This window comes from Dermochelys coriacea, chromosome 12, assembly GCF_009764565.3.
Source record: "Dermochelys coriacea isolate rDerCor1 chromosome 12, rDerCor1.pri.v4, whole genome shotgun sequence".
Classification (NCBI taxonomy): domain Eukaryota; kingdom Metazoa; phylum Chordata; order Testudines; family Dermochelyidae; genus Dermochelys; species Dermochelys coriacea.
The window spans coordinates 5,610,895-5,632,257 of record NC_050079.1 but is presented as its reverse complement, the minus strand read 5'-3'; the positions used below and the strand labels follow the sequence as shown (position 1 = coordinate 5,632,257).

At 59.9% G+C, this 21,363-nt stretch overlaps 1 protein-coding gene across 8 annotated transcripts; it reads left to right on the top strand.

The window, feature by feature from the left end:
- The first annotated feature begins 699 nt into the window (after positions 1-699).
- Positions 700-20,599, top strand: ELMO3 (engulfment and cell motility 3). 8 transcript variants are annotated; one of them, XM_043494860.1, is made up of 21 exons: positions 700-724; positions 4,148-4,278; positions 4,452-4,492; positions 5,020-5,092; positions 5,197-5,247; positions 5,721-5,890; positions 6,887-6,986; positions 7,069-7,220; positions 9,057-9,135; positions 10,304-10,354; positions 10,691-10,813; positions 12,061-12,192; positions 13,527-13,631; positions 14,832-14,940; positions 15,220-15,356; positions 15,691-15,854; positions 16,160-16,272; positions 17,227-17,331; positions 18,043-18,125; positions 18,795-18,875; positions 20,049-20,599. In XM_043494860.1, the coding sequence occupies exons 2-21, from the start codon at positions 4,201-4,203 to the stop codon at positions 20,259-20,261; spliced, it is 2,160 nt and encodes a 719-aa protein (XP_043350795.1). In that variant the 5' UTR covers positions 700-724; positions 4,148-4,200; the 3' UTR covers positions 20,262-20,599. The 8 variants fall into 8 exon arrangements, 7 of the variants coding, with proteins under 7 accessions (XP_043350795.1, XP_038224504.1, XP_043350796.1 ...); XM_038368576.2 differs by lacking the exon at positions 700-724 and adding an exon at positions 1,598-1,749; XM_038368572.2 differs by lacking the exon at positions 700-724 and adding an exon at positions 2,161-2,540.
- Positions 20,600-21,363: the final 764 nt, after the last annotated feature.

Genomic DNA, 21,363 nt, shown 5'->3' with positions numbered 1-21,363 from the left:
GCTCACGAAAGCTTATGCTCTAATAAATTTGTTAGTCTCTAAGGTGCCACAAGTCCTCCTTTTCTTTTTGCGAATACAGACTAACACGGCTGCTACTCTGAAATGTGTCGCCTACAGGCTCAGAAACAAAAAGGCAAATTAAATGAAATAAATACATTTTGGGTTCTTTTAATTACTTTCAGGTGCGCAGCTCCTGAGATTTGCAGTCTTGAGGTTACTCTTGGGGGGGGGGGTTGTAGATGTATATTTAGTAACAATTACAGTAGAAATTTGCCATTGAGAAGCAGCCTTTAGTGAATATTTGAGAAGCCAGGATTACACACAAGTAGTGATGTGAAAAAACAAGGGGTGCTGCTGGAGAGAAAGGTAACAACAGCTGACAAAGGCAACAGATCCCCTTGGGGGGATCAGAGGAACCGGAAGACGTTTTGGCAGGAGCAGTGGAACTCCCGCTGCCTTAAAGTCGCATGACCCCAAGGAATAAACTTCGGTAGGGGAAAGAACCGAACACGAACGTAGCGCTAGACACGAATATTGCCATACACACGGGAAGTGCTGTACTAAACGATGTGCGGAGATATGGCTGCTGACGCTGCCCGGAGACGAGGTGGGGAAGGATTCATAATGCCTTTTAGCGGACCCTCTTCTGAGCGAGGTAGGCCCCTGAGCCCCGTGGAGCTCTTCTTCGGCTCGGGGAAAGGGACTGGGAGCGCCGCCGCTCAAGGCAAGGCGGGCAGATTGTTTCCACATTAGCAAAAAGAAAAGGAGTACTTGTGGCACCTTAGAGACTAACAAATTTATTAGAGCATAAGCTTTCATGAGCTACAGCTCACTTCATCCGATGAAGTGAGCTGTAGCTCACGAAAGCTTATGCTCTAATAAATTTGTTAGTCTCTAAGGTGCCCCACATACTGCTTTTCTTTTTGCGAATACAGACTAACACCTCTGCTACTCTGAAACCTTTCCACATTAGCAGTTCGCTCGTAGCCTCCGGCTCTGTTTGAAGGCCGCGTGGGGACGTGTTAGCGCCCCTGCAGTTGTAGCCCAGACAGCGCGGGGCTGAACAGCTTGTGACGAGCCAGGAGCCCAGGGTCTCCGTCCAGGCCATGAGAAAAGGAGCACTTGTGGCACCTTAGAGACTGTTTGCGAATGCAGACCAACACGGCCGCTACTCCGAAGCCCGTCCAGGCCATGGTTTCGGCGTCTAGCCGAGTAGGCAGGAGCTGAAGTGCCCGGCAAGTTGATGCCTGCCATGCCGGTGAGTAAACTCCGCAGGATGTGGTAGAGTGTTTAACTGCAGACCAAGGGGGCTTTAGGGGGGAGGGATAGCACAGTGGTTTGAGCATTGGCCTGCTAAACCCAGGGTTGTGAGTTCAATCCTTGAGGGGGCCATTTAGGGATCTGGGGCAAAAATTGGGGATTGGTCCTGCTTTGATCGGGGGTTGGACTAGATGACCTGGTGAGATCCCTTCCAGCCCTGAGATTATATGACAAGGGAAGGTAAAAGCCGAAGTGCTAAGGAGGGAGGCGGCGCTGCCGGGCCGGGGAAAGCCGGCGCCGAGGCTTGGGGCCGGGACTTCCCGGAGGGCGGCGGGGGCTGGACGCGGCTCCAGGGATACTCCCGCCGCCCTTGGCCGCGGTGTCCGGATCCGGGGCATGTCCCGCCCCGGGTTCCCCGTCCCGCCCCGAGGGCGGGGACACGCCGCCCCGACCCGGAACTGCAGGCGGCTCCGCGGGGTCCCCGGGCCGGTGAGTGCGGCCCCAGAGCCCTGCCCCGGGGCCCCGTGGGGGGCGGGCCGGGTGCCCCTTGGCCTCGGGCACACCCGCTGTTCCTTCCCGGCCGGTCCCAGCGTCCCTCCGCCGCTCTCCCTTCGGGCTCGGCGGGTGGAGCTCAGCTGAGCTGGCAGCCCGAGGCTCGGGTATCCCGCCTGGCTTGCCCGGCCCCGGGCACACGTGCTCCGGCAGCTTCCCCTGGCTCTGCGCCAGCCGGGTGCTGGAGCCGGCTGGGCCTGTCCGCCCCGTGGCACGTTCCTGCTGCCCCGTCCCTGCCAGCTGCGGCCGCGCTCCGCATTGCGGACATACCCCTTGCGTAACCGGAGCGAAGCTCGGCTCCTTGACCCGTCCCAAAAGGCCTCGCCGGTGAGCTGCCGAGCTCAGTGCAAAGCCTGCCTGGCCCCGCCAGCAATTCTAAGGGGAGCAAACCAACCTACAGCCTCCAGCGTGGCAAGAGGCTGGCAATGGGTACCTGTGGGACAGGCCTTCAGGATAATACGGCCACCCCCTGGGAAGAGACAAGGCGGGCGACCTAGAGAAACGTGAACGCAGCAGAGGAAGCCACCTCCCTCCACCACCCACTTGGAAGCCCAGACACAGCGGCAGGAGACCAAAACGCGTGGCGAATGCCGGCGGACGCTTTGGGGGCGAGGGAGGATTTAAAAAAAAGAAAAAGACCCCTAACCTGACCCCCTCCTCAGGCTGGCTGCACAGCATCTGCCGGCTTGCGCTCAGTCGATTTAAATACCGCTGGTAGGAAACGAAGGGTACGTCGACACAGGGGTAGAGAACCCACCGCTAGCCCTGGGTCAGCTGTGCAGGCGCTTCGGCTGGAGCTCTGGGACCCTGTGAGGGTGGAGGGCAAAGCTACCGCTAGGAATAAACCGATCAAGCAATTGCTTAGGGCCCTGAGCAGCTCTGGGGGGGCCCCCAGTTGCTTTTCAAATATGTGTTGGGCGGGAGAGGAAATATTCCTGCTTAGGGCCTACAATGGGCTAGCCTGCGCCCCAGTCTCTACACAGCAAATTTTAGCTCCACCTCGTGAGCCTGGGCCAGCTGCGGCTGAGCTGTGGGACTTTTTAGCTCTGTGTAGACCTACGCTAACAGGCTCTTTGCTGGAGAGAATTTTGCTATCTACCGTGCTGGTCAAACACCACAAAAAACACGTATCAAATCCATTGATCGGCGATTCGCAGGGAAACGACTAGCAGCGTGGGTTTGCCGAGCCCTGTTTGACGATCGTTGTGGGCTCTTACTTCACTTTTGCTGCTGCTCTTCCTTTTTTCCCTTCCTGGCTGCCCTCTGTTTTTTCTCTCTCTTTCCTGAAATAGCCTGGTGTCTCTTTTCTTGCAGTCTTCAGAGCCAGTTTCCTCTTTTCTCTTTCTCTTTCTCTGCCTCTTCCCACTCTGCACACTTTCTACCTTCCAGGTATTTTCTCTCTCCCTGCCATCCCCCTATCAAATCCTACCTGCCTCTCCTACCCACTTGGACGTTTTACCAGAGCCCTGCTGAGCAGATGACTAACTCAGCTGGCTGCAGGGTGATGGTAAAACTGGGGGGGGAGCACTGATGAGGGCAATTCTCTGCCCCTCTCTCTGGCTGCTGCCTGTTTCTGCTACTTTACCCCTTCTCCAGCCTTTATTTTTGAGTTTCCCTGCCGCTGCCCGTAGTTTCTGGGGCCTCTGAATGAAACTGACTGGATGCTTTAGGGCCAGTAAAAGAGCAGTGAAAGACTGGTCAGTTTTTACTTGGCTGCAGCTTGTGGACTCTCTTGAGCCACAGCTGAAGCGGGGGAGTTAGACGGAGGGCATGTTTACGCTACTGAGCTGATGCCGAGAATGGCCCCCTAGATGTGGCGTACGCCCATGGAAGGGGTTTTTCTGCCGGCGTAGTGACTTGCCTCCCTGAATGACGTTGGCAATGCCGACAGAAGCACTGTTGTCCTGCATGATCAAATGCAGGCTGGATTGCGCAGGAGGTGATGGCACTTGCCCGAGGGAGTGGTGTTCTCACCCTGGCTGGGTGGAGTTTTCAGGCTGTGCCCCTGGCCGTAGCCCCTGCTGGCCCTTTGCGTCGGCTTCTGGGTGGAGAGCTGCAGTTGTCCGGTGTGCTGATGGCTCATGGTGGGTGTAGGCTGCTCCCATCTGACCGGGGTCCCACTGGTCTCCTGCCCAGTGTAGGGGTCTCTGGAGCACTGTAATTCTCTGGTGCATTCATTAAGCTCTTATTCATCTTCGCTCTGCCCATGTGCATTCCCGATGGTGGGTCTGGTGCCACCTGGCGCGCTTGAGGGCGTGCCAGTCCCATGAGCGTGATGCACGCGGGTGACTTCTGAGTGGTCATCGTGACTGAGTGCCCCCCCCTCTCTTTCAAGAGTTGCTGTGTGGGGCAGGGAAGGCTCCGAGCAGGAGCCAGAGAACCGGGACCATGCCGCCCCCCAAAGACGTGGTGAAAATTGCCATTCAGATGATGGGAGCCATCCCGCAGCTCATTGAACTCAACCAGGTAACGTCCTGCCCTCCTGGAAGGCCCAGCTGGCGTGGGGGGGTTCTTGCTACTGGAGGGGAGCCCTGCCTGCTGGCAGGGCAGGGATGTGTCTCGCACTGTGTGCTCGGGTGCCGTGCCAGGGGGCGATGCCCGGGCCACGCTCCCCACTCGCTGTTTCTCTTTGTTTTTAGGCCAAGCCCCTGGCTGCAGTTGTGAAGGAGGTTTGTGACGTGTGAGTAACTCTTTTGTCTGCTCTCTAGCCATGGCCCAGTTTGGGGGCCACTGTCCAAGGTTGTGGTAAAAGCCACCTGGGCAGCTGTGGGGAGTCCATGGCCCTCCACCTGCCCTGGCTGGGGGACTGGGGTGCCCGAGAGCAGCCCGTGTCTCTGTCCCCCAGGGTGCACCACCCCGGGCAGATGGAGAGTCCAGGGCTCTCTGGGCAGCTCTTACCCCAGCCCCGGTTTCTGGCCAGGCCAGGGGGGCAGAGCTTTGAGGGAAGGGGAGGAGCAGGGGGCAGGGCCCGGTGGTGGTGTGGGGGACCCCAATAAATTTTAATCCACCTCTGTTGGAGGACCATCTCTGAGAATGAGCAGGCCCTTTGGGGGATGTCTCGGCCCTCCCGCAGCTCTTTAGCTGACCCCTCTGCTCCCCACCCCAAAGCACATGCCCTGCCCTCGGTGCAGCCGTGTGGCGCGCCTGGGCAATTAGCAGACAATGAGCGTGGGCGGAAGGTGGAGACCTGACTCTCTCCCGCTGCAGGTGGAACCTGGGCAATGCCGAGCACTACGCCCTGCAGTACGTGGATGGGCAGCAGACATACATCACCGAGTCGGTGAGTGGCTGGCAGCGTGTGAGGCTCTCGCTGGCTGCTGGAGCCCTTTGGCAGGTTCTGACCTACAGATTCTTCATCCCGTTTTCTTGTCTGTCTCGTCGTAGAACCGTGCGGAGATTAAGAATGGGAGCATTCTGCGGCTGACCACTTCTCCGGTACGTCCCACCCCTACCTCCTTGGCCTGCTCCAGCCCATATTCTCCTTGCCTCTTTGTGACTGGAGAGTCAGAGCTAGACACAGATCCTGCCGCTGACTCCCTGTCAATCCCTCGTGCCTCGGTTTTCCCAGCAGTAACGTGGGGATAAGGATTCTGATTTATTGCAGTACAATTCCAGGGGAATTAGAGGCTTGACTAGTGTTTGTAAAATGCTTTGATATCCCTGGGTGGATGGTGCCAAGCAGTATTGCTATTGCTCAGGTCTGGCTTCCCACTTCAGCCTCTGCCGTGGGACTGCTCTGGTCTGACCCCTCTGTAGTTTAACCTCTTCACCCAGGCTCTCCCTATGGGATTGTCCTGGCCCAATTTCCCCCTCATCCCGTTGGGATCCCCAATCCCTGATGTCCCCTCTCACTGTTCCTGGTCTCATGCGGTGGGATGACGCTGGTCTGACTCCCTCCTGGCTGGCAGGATTGGGAGGCAGAGCAGCTACACAGCGGGATCCAGAATAACAACTTGAATGTGAAGGCAGACTCCCTGAAGAAGCTGGCGAACCTCTCCCGAGACATCACCTTTGCCCAGGAGTTCATCAACAGGAACGGCCTGAAACAGCTCTTCCTTATTGTGGAAGAGGGGAACGAGTGAGTGAGTCACTCCTCTTTGCCCCCCCAACATCCGATGAGTTCTGTGCCCACTTTGTTCCCCTCTCTGTGCCATGTGCCTGGCTTGTCCTTTTCCCCAGCCCCCTCCCCGGCGAGGCTATGCAGCCAGGGGCGGGAGGGTGCCTTGCAGTACGCACTCTGCAAGCCTTGCATGCACCGTGCCACTCTGGAAGTCTGGAGGACAGGAATGGAAAGGCCTCTGCCGGAGGCCCTGGCAAGGCAGGACTTGCCCCTTGTAGGTTTGCCCATCCCAGATGGTCCATCCCTCCCTGGGGATACTGTTCTGCAGTCCGATGGATCTCGCTGCCAGGAACCCTCCTGTCATCCTGTGGTGTTCTGCACCCCATTGCTCTCATCACTGCCTCCCACGTGTACCCCCCAGCTGATCCCTCACCCTCCTCCAGTGTGACAGCCCCGGATATTCTGTCCCTCTCTGTCATCGCTTTGACCTAGCTCTTTGGCTTCTTCCTTGGTCTCGGCTTTTCTTGCAGCACATGTTCGTTCACTCTGGGCTCCCTCCGGGCACCTGCATGTTTCTGGCTCCCAGGCTCCTGGAGGGGAATGCCGTGTATCGTGTTGTCTGGCAGCGCTGCATGTGCGGGTAGTTAGACTGCACTGTGGAACATATGCCCGAGGCAGCAGGATTCAGGCTGTTACCCTGGATTTACTTGACGCTTGTACGCTTAACTGTGCAACCCTAACGTCCTGTGTCCTTCTTGGCGCTTTCCGGGTCTCCAAACTCCTCCTTGGGCTAAGGGAGAGGCTGATTTCTTGTACCAAGTGTTCTCTCTCCAGTGCTCATCCCCTGTCTCTTTCTCTCGCCCTCTCCCTGTTTTCTGTCTCTCTAGGTGTTTCTAATGTGCCCATCGCTGTGGTGTCTGGGCGGCTTTGTCCCTGCTGCCCTGGTCTATCGAGCGGCGTTTCTGTGGGGTCCCTGGGCCCTCTCTCACCATGTTTGCTGTTCTGTTGCTCCAGGACAGGGGAGATTCTAGCTCACACCCTGAAGGCCTTCATGGAGCTGATGGAGCACGATTTCGTCTCCTGGGAGACGCTGAGCAAGCCCTTCATCAGAAATGTAGGTGCCTCCCCGGAGCCTTGGCAACCCGCCGTGCCGTGGCGGCTGAGCCAGACGTGTCTCTGACTGCCCGTTGTTACAGGTCATGAGGTGCGTCAACACGAGTGGGGTGGACGCCTCTGTCCAGCAGCTCTCCCTGTCCGTCCTGGAGAACATAGTCCTGAGCAGCTGCCCCCTCTTTGAGCTGGTCAAACGTGAAGTGACCCTGGATCGCCTTCTCACCCTCCTGCAGGTGTAAGTGCAGCCATGGGCGACGACTTTCAGCGTTCCCCGAGGGTGCTTCAGCCCTGCTTGGCCCTGAGGCCCCGCCCCCTCCCCTGAGGCTCCGCCTCTTCCCAGCCCCTCCCCCCTCCTCCTCCCCCCAGCACCTCCTGCCTGCCACCAAACAGCTGATTGGCGGTGGGCGGGAGGTGCTGGGTGGAGGGGGAGGAGATGATGGGTGGGGCCTGCCGAACAGCTGATCAGTGGGTGGTTGCTGACCACCCTTTTTTTCTTTTTCCCGTGGGTGCTCCAGCCCCAGAGCACCCACGGAGTCGGTGCCTATGAATACAGCACAAGCTGTGATCCCATCCTGCCTCTGCCGGCCTCCATCTCCTTGGCCTGCCCCGCTTCTCTGGGGAGAGCAATGCGCAGCCTACTCCAGTTCCCTGCTGCTCCGCCTTCCTTTTCCACTATGATTTCAGCCCATCGCAGTTGGCTCCGGCTGGGCAATGCTCTCTACCCCCTTTTCCTCACTGGGACTCGCCCCCTCAGATGTTTGCTGGCACCACGTCCTGGCTTAGCTACACGTAGCTCCGTCCGCCTGGCTCGCTCTGTGTTGCCCCCCAAGTTTGTTGCTTCTCCAGGCTTCCCATCTAACTCTGGCTGGGAACGAGCTCCCGAGGCAACCCCCAGCATGCCGCCTGTGCATGCACTGTAGCCATTTAGAGACAGGTGAGCCTGTTCTCCCCTCTGCTCCGTCACATCGCAGACCCTCACTCCTTTGCTGGGTGTTCTCATTGTAAGGTCCTTCAGCATTGCTGCTTCCCGGCTTGCGCTCTCCTGATGAATCTCTGGTGCCAGTAACGCTCTCAGCATCTGTTGGAACCGCACCCCTGGCCGATCTGCGGGGAAGTCTGAGCTGGCGGAGCCGTGTGCCAGCTCTGAAATGAGCCCCAGCCTCTAGGCAGTTACAGCCCCCCAAGAGAGCAGGGTCTGGGGGTCTCAGCGGCCCCTGAGCTGGTCCTGGACTTGTTTTCGCTCTTGGTCCAGCCGGGTCTGTAGCGAACACCCTCTGGTTTCCCCTTTATTCCTCTTTTCTCCAGTCCGTAGCCATGGTACTGCCAGCCTGGTCCTGCCCCAGCCAGCCCGACTCCATCTGACTTCGGGAACACTGGGTGTGTGGTGTCACCTCTCCTTCCCCCTGGTGAGGCTGTCCAGGGCTCGGCTCCACCAGCCTCCCCCTGACACGGGCTGAGGGGTCAGGCCTGGCACACGTGACCGCTCCTTGCCGTGCTCTCCCTCGCCAGTTCTGGAACAGCCCCTGTCCGCCTTGCTGGGCAGCAGGAAGTTTATGTCCTAGTGCCTGAGTGGGGGGGAGCTACCCCTCCTGCCTGTGTTTAAATCCCTCCTGATAAGCCCTGCCAGCATGGAGCAGGCGCTCTGCGCCCATCTGCTGATGCACAGCCTGGCAAATGCAGGCGTTCGCCTCACCCTGCTCGCCCCAGGCCCTCTTCTCTGTGCACTGTCAGCTGGGTCATGGGCCCAGCAGCTCTGCCCTGGCCTTCCTCTTCCCAGTTCTCTCTTCAGGCCCCTGAATGCCCTTCAGTCTCTTCACTCTTGTGCCCACTCTCTTCAGGGAGCCTGCTGCCCTTACGATGCCTGCCTGTGCCCTGGCACCGGGCACCAGTGGAATGTCCCTGATCTGTACCTGGCTCGCAGATGCCTCTGGCCGGCTTCCCCACTGGGAGCTGACAGCTGGATGCAGCGTGGTGGCATGGGGCCAGCCAGGCCGGGAGAAGAGCTGGGGGCAGGCGGCTCAGGTCCACCCTCCAGGCTAGTCACGCTAGTGATTCATCTCCTTGCCCCTAGGACCAACCAGCAGCTGCAGCTAAAAGCCATGGCGCTGCTCATCGCCCTGCTGCTGAATGCCAATGACGCAGAGAGGAGGGTAAGGTCCCCTGGCCCGCTCCCGCGGCCCTCCGAGCTGGCCATACCCCGGGGGTCACTGTGGGGCCGGGGGCAAGGAGGGAACACAGTCTGTCCGCTCAGAGTGTGGGGGGCATCACTGGGCTGCGAGCCCTCTGAGAAGGGCTGTTTGGGGGTGGGGGGCACTAAATGTGCTGTGGGAGGGGAGGACGGGGACTGCCTGTTCGTGTTGGAAAAGACAGTGGTCAGATCAGGGGAGCTGTGCCGGGCCCGGCTGGCTGCCTGCCTGGGCTGCGCGTGGCACCCCCCAGGTGGTGAGCGGGGCAGCCAGGGGTGTTGCACTGCTGGGTTCCCTTAGCTGCCTCACGAGGCTCTTTGCCTAGAAATGTCCCAGTGCTGCTAGCACTAGCTCGGCTCCCTGGAGGGGGCCCCGCTGGAGCCCTGGTGTAGAGGAGGGGCCAGCGTTTTAACTACCATGTTGTCTGACCCCCCCCTTGGGCAGATCAAGAAGAGGCAGGGCCTAACAGCGGTAGCTGGTGTCTGTCTGCGCTAGGGCTCCAGCAGGCAGAGCTCCACTGATGATTGGAGCCCAGGGCCCTGGCTGCTTGTCTGGAGCATCCTGCTGAGTCTGCGCAGCACTGGGTCCCTGCTCCCCCCGAAGGAGAGGTGTGTGGCCAAGGGGACAGACCAGGGCAGGGCAGCTGGGCATGAGCATGTACTTTGCCTGATCCACCTCTACCCTTCCATTGCCCTGCGTGGCGCCCAGAACGTGGCAGGGCCTAACTAGCCAGCTGCTTTTTCGCCCTCTGTGCCCCGCGCAGAGCCCCACACAAGCAACACCTGCAGGGTCCGGCTTGGGCCGTGTGCCCTGTGCCCACTCTCGGCTCTCTGCTCTGCCAGATGCTGATCTGGGCCGGACTCTTCCCCGCAAGCAGGAGGCACCTGGGCTCTAGATCTTTTCATTTCCTGCACGCCTGTGTAACTTTCAGAACCTGCCTGTTTTCCCGCACCCAATCCCACCTGGGGCAGCCGGGGAAGGTCAGCTGGCCTCACCCGGTGCTTGGCCCAATGGATTGGTGGGGAGAGTGGCTGCTGGAGGAAACCCCATGGGCCCGGCGGATGGCAGCGGAGCGGGTGGGGCTGGGGCTGGGCTGGGAGGAGCGCGTCTGACCGGCTCTCTCCCTTCCTAGGACATGATGGGCTATCTGGGCCAGAGGAACATCCGGCAGTTCATTCATAAGGTGGGAATGCAGAGAGCTCCTGGCCTCACGCCCCTCCCCTACTGTCTGTGCATCCTCCCTGCCCCCTGGCTGCCTGGCCCCTAGGCCAGGTGTCTGTGCGCCCAGAGCCCCCGCCTGTAGCATTTCTGTCACCCTTCCCCCCACTTTGTGCCAGCCTCCTGCCAGTGCTGCTGTGCCCTCCCTCTCCCCGCCCTGGCACCTGGGGGCCTGCAGCCGCCTCTGTCTAGCGCTGGCCCCAGGACCCCTGGGCCCCACAGCTCTTGCCCTGGGAGCAGGTCACGGAAAGCTGGGATCCAGGCTGGGGTCAGTGACGGCCTTTGTTTGGGGCTCCTGTAGAACATTGTCCACGCCTCAGAGCCGATGGGGGATGAGATGGCCCATTATCTCTACGTGCTGCAGTCCATCACCCTCAACCTGCTGGAGCGAAGGATGCGGACTCCCATGGACCCTTACTCGCAGGTCTGATGGGCTTTTCTCCCCCTTCTCCCCCTGTGGGCCTGTCGGGTGAGCTCTCTCCCCTCTCCTGGGTCTTCCCTGGGCGCTCTCCTCCCCGGGACTCCTCCGCAAAGTGTCCCCCTCCCACTTCTCCCCCATCCTTCCCCACTCCCCAGAGAGCTGAGCCCCCGGATGGCGCTGGCCTCTCTGCCATTGCACCACTCCTCTTTGCTTCCAGTCCTGCTGAGAGTTGGCTGGCGGGGATGGAGCTACCGCCCCCTGCTGGTGGAGGCAGGCATGGCTGTGCTGTGTCAGGTGTGCCCAGGTCGCTGGGGCTGCGTTTCTGAGTGCTCAGCACCCACAGCTGGAACTGGCCTTTCCAAGGGCTCAGCTGCCAGGGTAGGGAAACCCATCTCAGAAAAGATCATTACAGCTGGAAAGGAACAGAGAAGAGCAACAGAAATGATGTGGGGGATGGAACAGCTTCTGTACGAGGAGAGAGGAATGTGGCTGGGACTGTTCGGTTTAGAAAAGAGACGACTCGGGGCGGGGGATAGGATGGAGGTCTCTAAAATCATGACTGGTGTGGAGACAGTGAATAAGGAAGTGTCGTCATTTACCCCTTCACACAACACAAGAACCAGGGGTCACCCAATGAAATTAACAGGCAGCAGGTTTAAAACAAACAAAAGGAAGTACTACTTCACCCAACGCGCAGTCAACTTGAGGAACTCCTTGCCAGGGGATGTTGTACAGTCCAAAAGTATAACTGGGTTCATAGAAGAACTAGCTAAGGATGAGTGAGGTGTCCCTAAGACTGACTGCCAGATGCTGGGATTGGATGACGAGATGTCACTTGATCATTACCTGTTCTGTCCATTCCCTAGGAAGCACCTGGCACTGGCCACAGTCGGAAGACAGGATACTGGGCTAGATGGACCATTGGTCTGACCCAGCGTGGCCGTTATTGTGTTCTTATGTACTTATACCTCCAAGGCAGGCGGCCTGGTCCCTCCCACGTCCATGGATTTGTTCAGCTGGGCCTCCCACTACTCTCCTGGGTTGGGACCCCGCAAAGCTCTGGAGTTTTTGTTTGCTCGCTGGGGGGACTGTGGTCCTGGGGGCGCTAGACAGGGTGACCTGGTGGGGCCCATTCCTTTCCCAGCAGGGTCTGAGCTTTGCCTGTGGGGGGCAGGGGGGCAGGTGGCAGCCCTGCCTTGGCCTTGCTAGGGTTGGATCAAGGCATCAGCCAGGCCCTGCTCTCTCTGCAGGAACAACGGGAGCTTCTCCAGTCCCTGCGTCACAGCGCCTTCGAGTCGGAGAACGAGCCTTCTGCTGGCACCTTCAGCGCGGAGCGCCGGCACTCTATGTGCGTCAAGGAGTTCCGCAAGCTGGGCTTCCAGGTGAGTCGCCACCCAGACCTTCCCATGGCCAGCAGCCCCGGCACGCTCCGAACCACCCTCCGCTCGCTTGCTCGCTCGCTCTGCCTGGAGAGCTGCAGGGGTCATTTCCAGCTCGGCGGTCAGGAGCTAAGAGCTGGTTGCGGCTGTCCTGCGAAGGCAGGAGCCGTGCAGAAGCATGGCACGCACTGTTTCTCCATCGGCAGCCCCCGCTCCCCTGTGTCTCTTGCCTTCACAAGAGAGCCGCAACCAGCAGTAGGCTGCTGCCGGTGTTGGTCAGTTCAGGTTTGGGATTGCGGACACACGGTTTGCACCAGGGTGTGCTGGCCCCTTAAGGGAAGGCCTTGACCCCTCCCACCCTGTTTTGGCCCTTCGGGGAGAGGCATTGTGCGGGTGGGGGCTGTGGGCAGGAAGCAGTGCATGCTGGGAAAGGGAGGGGTTTAAAAACTTGCCTTCCTGCTCTGAGGAGGAACCTAGAGAGACCAGCAGCAGTGTGTCCTCCCGGGGCCCTTGCCCTTGGTTACAGGGTCTGATCCCATCCCCTCTAGAGGGCAGCTCAGTGCCCACCCCTCGAGCGTGGGCTTTGGGCCTGGACCAGGCAGTGGCATGACTGTTCTTTCCAGACTCAGCTGTCCCGGCTCCCCAGGGCTATGTCCTACCTTGTCCCGTCTGCCTCCCTGCCCCTTCCATGGAGACTTCAGCAGTGCCCTCCCAGCTCTGTTCCCGGCTCTGTCCCCACTGCTGGCCCTGGGTCAGACCCCAGTCACTGGAGAGCCCCCCCGGCCACAGGAGAATCCCTTCCTGGACCTTGGCCTTGCACCATGTGAGACTGCAGGATCCTCTACGTCAGCCAAGAGGTGGCTGGAGGACTGAGGTTCTGGGGCCAGCCTGGGACCCCAAGCAGACTGCTACCAGCACAGCCAGGAGAACGTACAAATGGCAGCTCTTTCCCATGTTTGACAGCCTTCTGTGCACTGCACGTATCCGGTCAATCCCCTCTGAGCTCAGCATGCCCCGTTAGGGGCCTTCAGTATGTGCTGCTGGCTTGGGGAGCCTGCGTCCTGGCCCAGGCTGTGCATCCCCACGAAGAGATGCAGAAATCTCATTCGGTTCTCACTGGGCCGCCTGGCCTCATCTCAGCCCCTCGTTCCCCAACGCGCTGGTAATCCTGGCGTTAGCACAGCGAGGTCTCTGGAGCCGTAGTGAGCCCATGGGACATCGACCGACATGTACCAACTGTTCGTATCGGCATCCTAAATGGCAGCCCTCTCCTTGCACTGGGGGCTCTTTGCCATTACGGTCCATCACAAAACGTGCATCCTCTTGTGTCCTCCCAGAACTACAGTAACCCTGCCCAGGACCTGCACCACGCGCCCCCGGGACTGCTGGCCCTGGACAATATGGTCTACTTCTCCAGATACTGCCCGAGCGCCTATAGCAGAGTGAGTGTATGTTCCCGGCTCGTGAGCTGTACCCCATGCACGGCCCTGGGAGGTTTCTCCCATCTCGCCGGGTTTGTCTACATGTGGACCTACCTTAATCTGAATTAACTCTCCAATGTAGATGACCCTTTATTTCTTGTAGCTGGAGAGCCCCTAGCAGTAGGTCTGCCTGGGCCTTCCCATCCTAAGGCCATTTTGTCAGTTATTCGTAATATCCTCAGCTGTTCAGCCAATGTTCTCACTGATCTTTGTCTCTGCCTGTACCTGATGGGTTCAGGAGTGGTGGGGGTGTTGAGCCAGGCTGCTCTGAAGTGCAAGGAAAGCTGTAACTACACTTTGGGTACAGATATTGGCGGTGTTTCTGTCCCGCTCTCATGCTGAAGCAGGCGGGCTGGGCAGCTGAAATTTCCTGTAGCCCTTGGGGAACCAGAAGTGCTTTCAGTGCTGCTAAAACCATCTCTGGTTTGGCCGAAATAGAATAGCGCAAATATCATCTTCACACGTGTGGCGTAAGAGAGCTCAGGAGCCTGGACTCATTAGGACGCAGGGCGGGAAACGTGGGCAAATTCCCTGAAGCAAAGTGCTGGGTTTTCTGGTTTGTGCTGCACCAGGGGTCAGATTGGATGAGAACAAGGATCCTTTCTGTGCATCTATTAAAAACCTACAAATAAATGCAGCTCAGGTTCTGGTAGCAGCACACCACACCCCCTTCCACTCCCCCGAAGCACTGAGCAGGGCAGGGCTCAGCACAGTCCCATTGCTGGGGACTATGGCGTAGTATGGATGGTACCATAGTGCCCTGGTTCTGGAGCTGGCTGAGATGCCAGTAAAAACATTGTGGCCTTGCATTGGTCTGCCTGTCTCTTCTCCGTGCGTCTCCGGCAGCGGCTCCTTTCAGTTCTGAGGGAGCCTGGCTGCTTCGGGGCATGATGCTTCCTCATAGATTTCTAGCTGCCACTGAATTCTAACCCACCCGCCCTGGGGGGCCGGGATCCCTTTGCTGGGGAACCTGGACCCCGAGCTTCCTGACCACTGTGCAGCTGGTGGGAGCCTTTGGGCTTGGAGGGGGTACACTGACCCTACCCATCCCTGCCCTTGCTAGCCCTCTGTGCCGCCCCTGCCTGGGAGAGCTCTTTGGCGGCTCTGCCCGCCCGGGGGCGTGTGCACTCGGGGAGCTATGACGGGGCCTGTGTCTCTCAGTTTGTCCTTGAGAACAGCAGCCGTGATGATAAACACGAGTGCCCGTTTGCCCGGAGCAGCATCCAGCTGACCCTGGCCCTCTGCGAGATCCTACATGTCGGGGAACCATGTGAGTGTGCTGCCCCTTGCGTCTGCTAACGAAGCCCATCCAGAGCCCCACGACTCCCGGCTGGGTTAGGGGCACAGCCAAAACCACTGGGCATCACGGATCCTAGCTGGGTTAGGGGGTGGGTGCAGTCAAAACCTTGTGGGTGTCCTGGCTCCTGGTGGGGGGGATGGGCGCAGCCATACCCTGCGGGCATCATGGCCCCCATTTCTGGACCTCCTGTTTGTCAGGGCTTCCAAAAAAGCCGGGAAACCTGGTCCCATTTTGTCCTTCTTGCCTCAGGCTCGGAGACGGCCCAGGCCTTCTACCTCATGTTCTTCGGTCAGGACCACTTCTTCCAGGAGCTCTTCTGTATCTGCATCCAGCTGCAGAACAAGACCTGGAAGGAGATGCGCGCCACGCAGGAGGACTTCGACAAGGTGAGCCCCATCAGAGGACACCCAGAATGCTGCCATGTAGCGGGGTGTCGAGTCTCACAGGGCATTGTGGAGCGGGATCCTGTGCTGGTGGCCCGCAGGTGGTGCAGGGGGCTGTGGAGCGGGGTCCCATGCTGGAATGACAGTGCCGTGTGCCCTGCAAAGGATGTGGGGGGGGGGTTGTGGAGCGGGGTCCCGTGCTGGAATGACAGTGGTGTGTGCCCTGCAAAGGGTGGGGGGGGTTGTGGAGCGGGGTCCTGTGCTGGCGTCACGGTGCCATGTGCCCTGCGAGAGAGGCTGTGGAGCGGGGTCCCGTGACAATGCCTTGTGCCTGCAGGTGCTGCAGGTGGTCCGGGAGCAGATCACCCGGACCCTGTCCCTCAAACCTACCTCCCTGGAGCTGTTCAAGACCAGAGTGAATGCGCTTAGCTACAGCGAGATCCTGAGACTGCGGCAGATGGAGAGGATGCACCAGGAGGAGACACTGGCCGTGCCTGTGCTGTGAGTGGGAGAGGGGCTGGGGCACAGGGAAAGGGACCCCTGGCTCTGTGTCAGGGGCTGCAGGGAGAGTCCCCAACTCTGTGATTTGGGGCCTTGGGGGTCTGGGATCCCTGGTCTGAGCATTGGGGGGGCCTGGGGGCCCTGCTCTGAGCACTGGGTGGGGGCTTGCAGTCCCTGCTTCGAGTACTGGAGGGAGGGGGTGGGGTCCCTGCGCCGAGGGCTGTGGGGGAGCCCTGCCAGCCTTCTGGGGCTCAGCGCTGCTTTCGGGGTGCGCCTGCCCATGTCCCATGTCGCCCGCTCCCCAGGGAACTGCGAGAGAGGCTCAAGCCCAAGCTCCTGGAGCTGATCCGCCAGCAGCGGCTCCTGCGCCTTTGTGAGGGGACCCTCTTCCGCAAGATCAGCAGCCGCCGCAGACAGGGTGAGGGGGCCTGGGGTCAGGGCAGTGCCATGTCCTGGCACGATGGGGATGGGCGCCAGAGGTGGGCGCGCCTGCGGGGGACAGAGAGTGGGCACTGACGTACGTTCGCTGAACTCTGGAGACCAGAGTGGCTGAACTGCAGGAGCTAAGGGAGACCGAGAGGTTCATGAGGAGACCCCATGGAATGGTCCCACCCCCAGTCTGGCAGCCCCTGTGCTGTTGAGGAGGATGCAAGTTTCAGGGTAGGAGAACTTCAAGCAGGTGTGTGGGAAACGATCCCAGAGTTGGGACCCTCCCTCCAGATGATGTCATGGTGTCCTCTCAACCTTAGGATACCCTGCAGCAGTGCAGAAGTAAGGGTGGCATGGTATGGGGGGGGCGCGTCACTTTTTTGGGGAGGTCATCACAGCCTGAAATATTTTGAGCAAAAAAAGTTTGAGAATCCTGGATCTAGACAGACTTGTATACAGTGCTGGGGAGGAGCTGGTGGTCATGGTATGTGTCAGTACCAATGACACAGGGAAAGGTAGGAGAGAGGTCCTGGAGGTCAAATTTGGGTTGCTAGGTGAGAGATTGCAGTCCCGGGTCTCCATGGCAACATTCTCTGAAATGCTTCCAGTTCCACGCGCAGGGCCAGTTAGACGGGCAGAACTGCAGGGTCTCAATGCGTGGATGAGACAATGGAGTTTGGAGGAGGGGTTTGGGTTTATTGGGAACCTTTTGGAAAAGGGGGAGCCTATATACAAAGGATGGGTTCCACCTAAACCAAAACAGAACCAGATTTCTGCCACGCAAACTAAAAAGGTCGTAGAGGGGTTATTAAACTAAGGGCTGGGGGAAGCCGACAGGTGCGGAGGAGCATGTTGTTCGGACAGAGACATCCCTTAGAGGAGGAGGAGACGTCCGTCCCTGGGTGAGCTGAGGGCCCTGACTGCCGCTCCCTTCCCCTCACAGATAAGCTCTGGTTCTGCCGCCTGTCCCCCAACCACAAGGTGCTGCACTACGGAGATGTGGAGCAGGGGGTGCAGAACCCCCCCATCGAGAGCTTGCCGGAGAAGAGTACGTGACAGCCAAGAGGGGGATCGTCCCTCAGAGGGCATGTGATCGTGGGGTGCGAAGTAACAAATGGGGGAGCGGTGATCGGGTGCTTCTATTCTCTCTTTAACACAGAGCAAGGGCCGCTTGGTGACTGAACGGTGGGAAATTCCAGACCGATGCTCTTCCCACAGGGGGTGGTTAGCCTGTGGAACTCATGGCCACAGAAAACTGCTGAGGCCAAGAATTTAGCAAGATTCCCAGAGCGAGTGATTATGGAGCGGCCAGAGCTGGCATCGTTCATGCCAACACTCAGCCTAGACAGGATATCAACTGTTTTGCTTTCGGGCTTCAGCCGGTCTCTGTTAGAGAGCGGGGGAAGCGCAACCCCACCTGCTCCTGGGGTTCGGGCCCTGCCCTCTGAAGCAGCGGGCGTTGGCTACTGAGGGAGATGGGGCTCTGAGTAGATGGGCCTTGGCTCTGAGCCTGCCTAGTGGTGCCTGGGCTGCTGAATAACCCCGTACTGCTGGCATGTACCTGCCCTGCCCAACACCCAAGGGGGCTGCCTTTCCTCCTATGCTTGTCTTGCCAAGAGACCTGTGCTGGGCTCCCTCGGGGGGTGAGTCTGCAGGGGTTTGGGCTGTCCGGGACTCCTGAGCCACCTGGGGTGGGGCTGGTGGGCGGTGGGGGTGGTGGGAGCATGCTGGGCTCTGCTGAGTGCTTCTGTCCCCCCAGTTCCCGTGGCCGACATCAAGGAGCTGCTGGTTAGCAGGGAGTGCCCGCACATGAAGGAGAAGGGCTCCGGGAAGCATAACAAGGTCAGCAGCTGCTCCCTGCCTGGCCTCTAACTCCGCCACCCTGGGCTCTGTACAGGCCTGTGTCTGTCAGCTGGGTCCCGGAGGTGGGGCTGCCTGTCTGATAGCATGCCTCCCTCTCCTTGTTCTCCACGCTGCGCTGGTCCAGGGAAGGCAAAGAGAGCACAGAGATCTGGGCAGGCGCGTGCTGCAAGGGCAGCTGTGAAGGGTCAGCAGCCGCCCTGCGTAGGCCACCATGAGCATCTAACACCCCTCGTGCCGGCTGGCAGCGCAGGACCCACCGTGGAACCTGAACGGGACAGAGAATGAGAGCCCAGCAAGGAGGCACTGAGCTGGGCGCTCCCCCACGGCCTGCAAGTTCACCAGCTCCTTGCCCCAGGTTTTCCCCTCCTGGAGATTGGGGGTTGCTGACATCGCATGTAGGCCTGGGGCTTATCCACCCAGGAGTTACCGGGCAGCCAAATCGACGGCGTCCCGGCAAGGCTGGGGCACTGCACTCACGTTGCCTGGCCACTCGCAGTACAGCCCAGCCCTGCGACATGTCACCGTAGGGTACAGCCCTGTCCGCTGCCTGCCAGGGCCCCGTGCTCTGCACAGCCCTTCCTGTCCTTGTGTGGCTGCACCCAGGACTGGCGGCCAGGAGAGTGAGATGTGCCTGCTGTTTCCCCACAGGATGTCCTGGACCTGGCCTTCTCCATTAGCTACGACGTGGAGGAGTACTACCTGAACTTCATCGCTCCCACGCGCTACGAGGTGAGCCTCTGGCTGGGACTTGGCTCCTGGGTTCAGGGGGCCCATTGGACCAGGTTCTAGCTCAGATTCTGCCATGGGCTTGGTGGGTGACTTTGGCAGAGTCTCTGCCCCTTTGTCTGTTTCCCCATCTGTGAAAGCGGGAGGTGGCTCCCCCTTGGCAAAGCCCTTCAGGCTCTGTGAACAGAGAGTGCATGACAGGGCTGCTGGGGTCCGTGTGGACAGACAGCAGGGAGCAAGGCGGGCACATGGCCCAGAGCTTGTTACCCGGACACGGCGTTCTGAGCTGTAACTCTCCGGGTGAGCCGGCAGTGCCCACGCTGCTCTGGGCAATCCCACGGTGCTGGCGTTCCACCCCACTGCCAGTTGTTGGCCGGGGCTGCGGGCAGTTGTGTCTTTGTACGTCGGTGTGGCTGTGCCCTGGGGAAGGCAGGTTCTGCAGTTCACTGCCCAGGTGTCCTCAGAGGCTCACAGACCAAGTCTGGATGAATGGGAAGTTACCATTTCCCTCCGCCAAGGACAGAGATGAGGGCCCTTGCGAGTGTTGTAGGATCGATTTGGGGGGGATGCACGTGGCTTAGATCATATTGGGATGGGAACATGGCACAGGCTGAGAGGAGGTGGGCCTGGACCTGGATCAGGAAGGGATGAAGAGGTGTGGCAGTGGATGGACGTAGAGCTAGAATGAAGCGTGTGAGATGCCAGACGCCTCTGAAGGGAGGCAGGGTGCACGGTGGACTGGGTGGAGAGACAGGAATGCAGCGATGGGGGACATTGTGGGACAGGCGTTAGCACTGCCCCTGCCTGGAGAAGACTCTACATATAGCTGGCTGCCCTCCATGCAGGACTGATGTTGAAACAGTGCGACTTTGCCCATAGCCAAGGCCCTGGGGGCCAGGGACTGAGCTGCGGGATTCAGTTCTGGCTGCCCAAAGCCATTCTGGGACTGTTAAAAACCCAGCTGCCGGAGCCTTCCCCGGTCACAGGCTGGGGCTGCACCCTGCCCCTGTGAATTCCAACCCGGCCTGCTGCTGTCCCCTGGCCTGTTTGAGGCACGTGGCCGAGGGGGCACACCTGTGGCGCTGGGTGGATTACGGTGGTCGGGTGCTGGAGGCAGGCAGGGGGGCCGGGGAGCAACTACCCAGAGGCTGAGGCCGGCATTTGGTTGCTCCTCAGTTCTGCCTGTGGATGGACGGCCTGAATGTGCTGCTGGGCCGGGAGATGACAAGCGAGCGAACCCAGAGCGAGCTCGACATCCTGCTCTCCATGGAGCTCAAGCTGCGCCTCCTGGACCTGGAGAACATTTCCATCCCCGACACCCCTCCCCCCATCCCCAAGCCCCCCAGCAATTTAAACTTCTGCTATGACTTCAGCCCCATGGAGCAGTGAGGGCAGCCGCCCCGGCCATGGCTCTCGCGCCCCTGAGCCAGCCCCAGCTCCCAGCCCTGCTAGCGGCTACTCTGGGCCAGGGCCTGCGCTGTAAGGGGGAGGAAGGGAGAACCCGGCTCCGCACTGTGGCATGGGCTCAGGCACCTGCTGCAGCCCCTCCCGCTGGGCAGGGAGCGAGTGGGGGAAGAGCTGGTGGGCAAGGAGATGCGCTCCTCCCTGGGCCATGATCTCCTTTCCCCCTTGTCCTGGTTCTGCCCAGGGGGAGCCACGGAGCCCGGGCCCCTAGTGACTGGCTCCGCTCCCCAGGCTGAGCCTGCCCCTTCCCCCTAGGGCAGCCTCCTGAACCTTCCAGCATGTGCCTTGCTCCCTCGCTTGCTGCCCTGACCAAATGGGGCTGACCCGAGGGCCTCACTGCTCCTCACTGCACTTGTGCTGCTGCTGTTAATGCTCCGTGGGGCTGGCCTTCGTCTCCCCGCTCCCCCCAGCAGGCTGCTCCTGGGGTTTGACAGAACCTTTGGCAACCCACTGGGCCCCTCGGAGCTGGCGCCACCATCCCGTAGGAGTCCTTAACTGCTGCGCTGGTACAATATGGTGCACTTGGGTGCACCCCAGGGAAAGACTCCAAAATGGAGACGGTACGATTCTGGGCAGCCCCATGCTCCCCTTGCCCCCTCTGGGCGAGGGGCCATCAGCCCCATTGTTCTTTATGGGCAATAGGGCATTTGGGGGGAAATCTGCCTTCCAGCAGCTAAGGCGTTAAAGCTGCTGGGGCCTCGTGGCTGAACGACTCACTGAGCACAAGGAGAAACTGAGTCGCTTCCAGTCCCCTCTGCGAGCCTCCCCAAGCTGGGCTGCTGGGAGATGATGCTAGGCACGGGAGGGCACCTGCTGGAGGCTCAGCTGTCATGCGGGGCTGATGCCTGCACACCAGGAATCCTGGCCAGGCTGCTAACGCCCCACGGTGCGCAAGGGCGGGGGGAGCCGAGCCGGCCCTAGTCACAGCTCAGCACCTACTGTCTCACCCCATCCTACCGGCTATCCTGCCCCAGGCATCCACTGCACCCCTTAGCCATAATGCTGCACTTACTAACCGGCCAGCCTG

Excerpts from the sequence above, each read along its gene's own strand:
- ELMO3 (XM_043494860.1), top strand. The coding sequence starts at position 4,201 with ATGCCGCCCCCCAAAGACGTGGTGAAAATTGCCATTCAGATGATGGGA. Across the intron at positions 5,093-5,196 it reads AGACATACATCACCGAGTCG|AACCGTGCGGAGATTAAGAA; the intron begins GTGAGTGGCTGG and ends GTCTCGTCGTAG. Across the intron at positions 5,248-5,720 it reads TGCGGCTGACCACTTCTCCG|GATTGGGAGGCAGAGCAGCT; the intron begins GTACGTCCCACC and ends CCTGGCTGGCAG.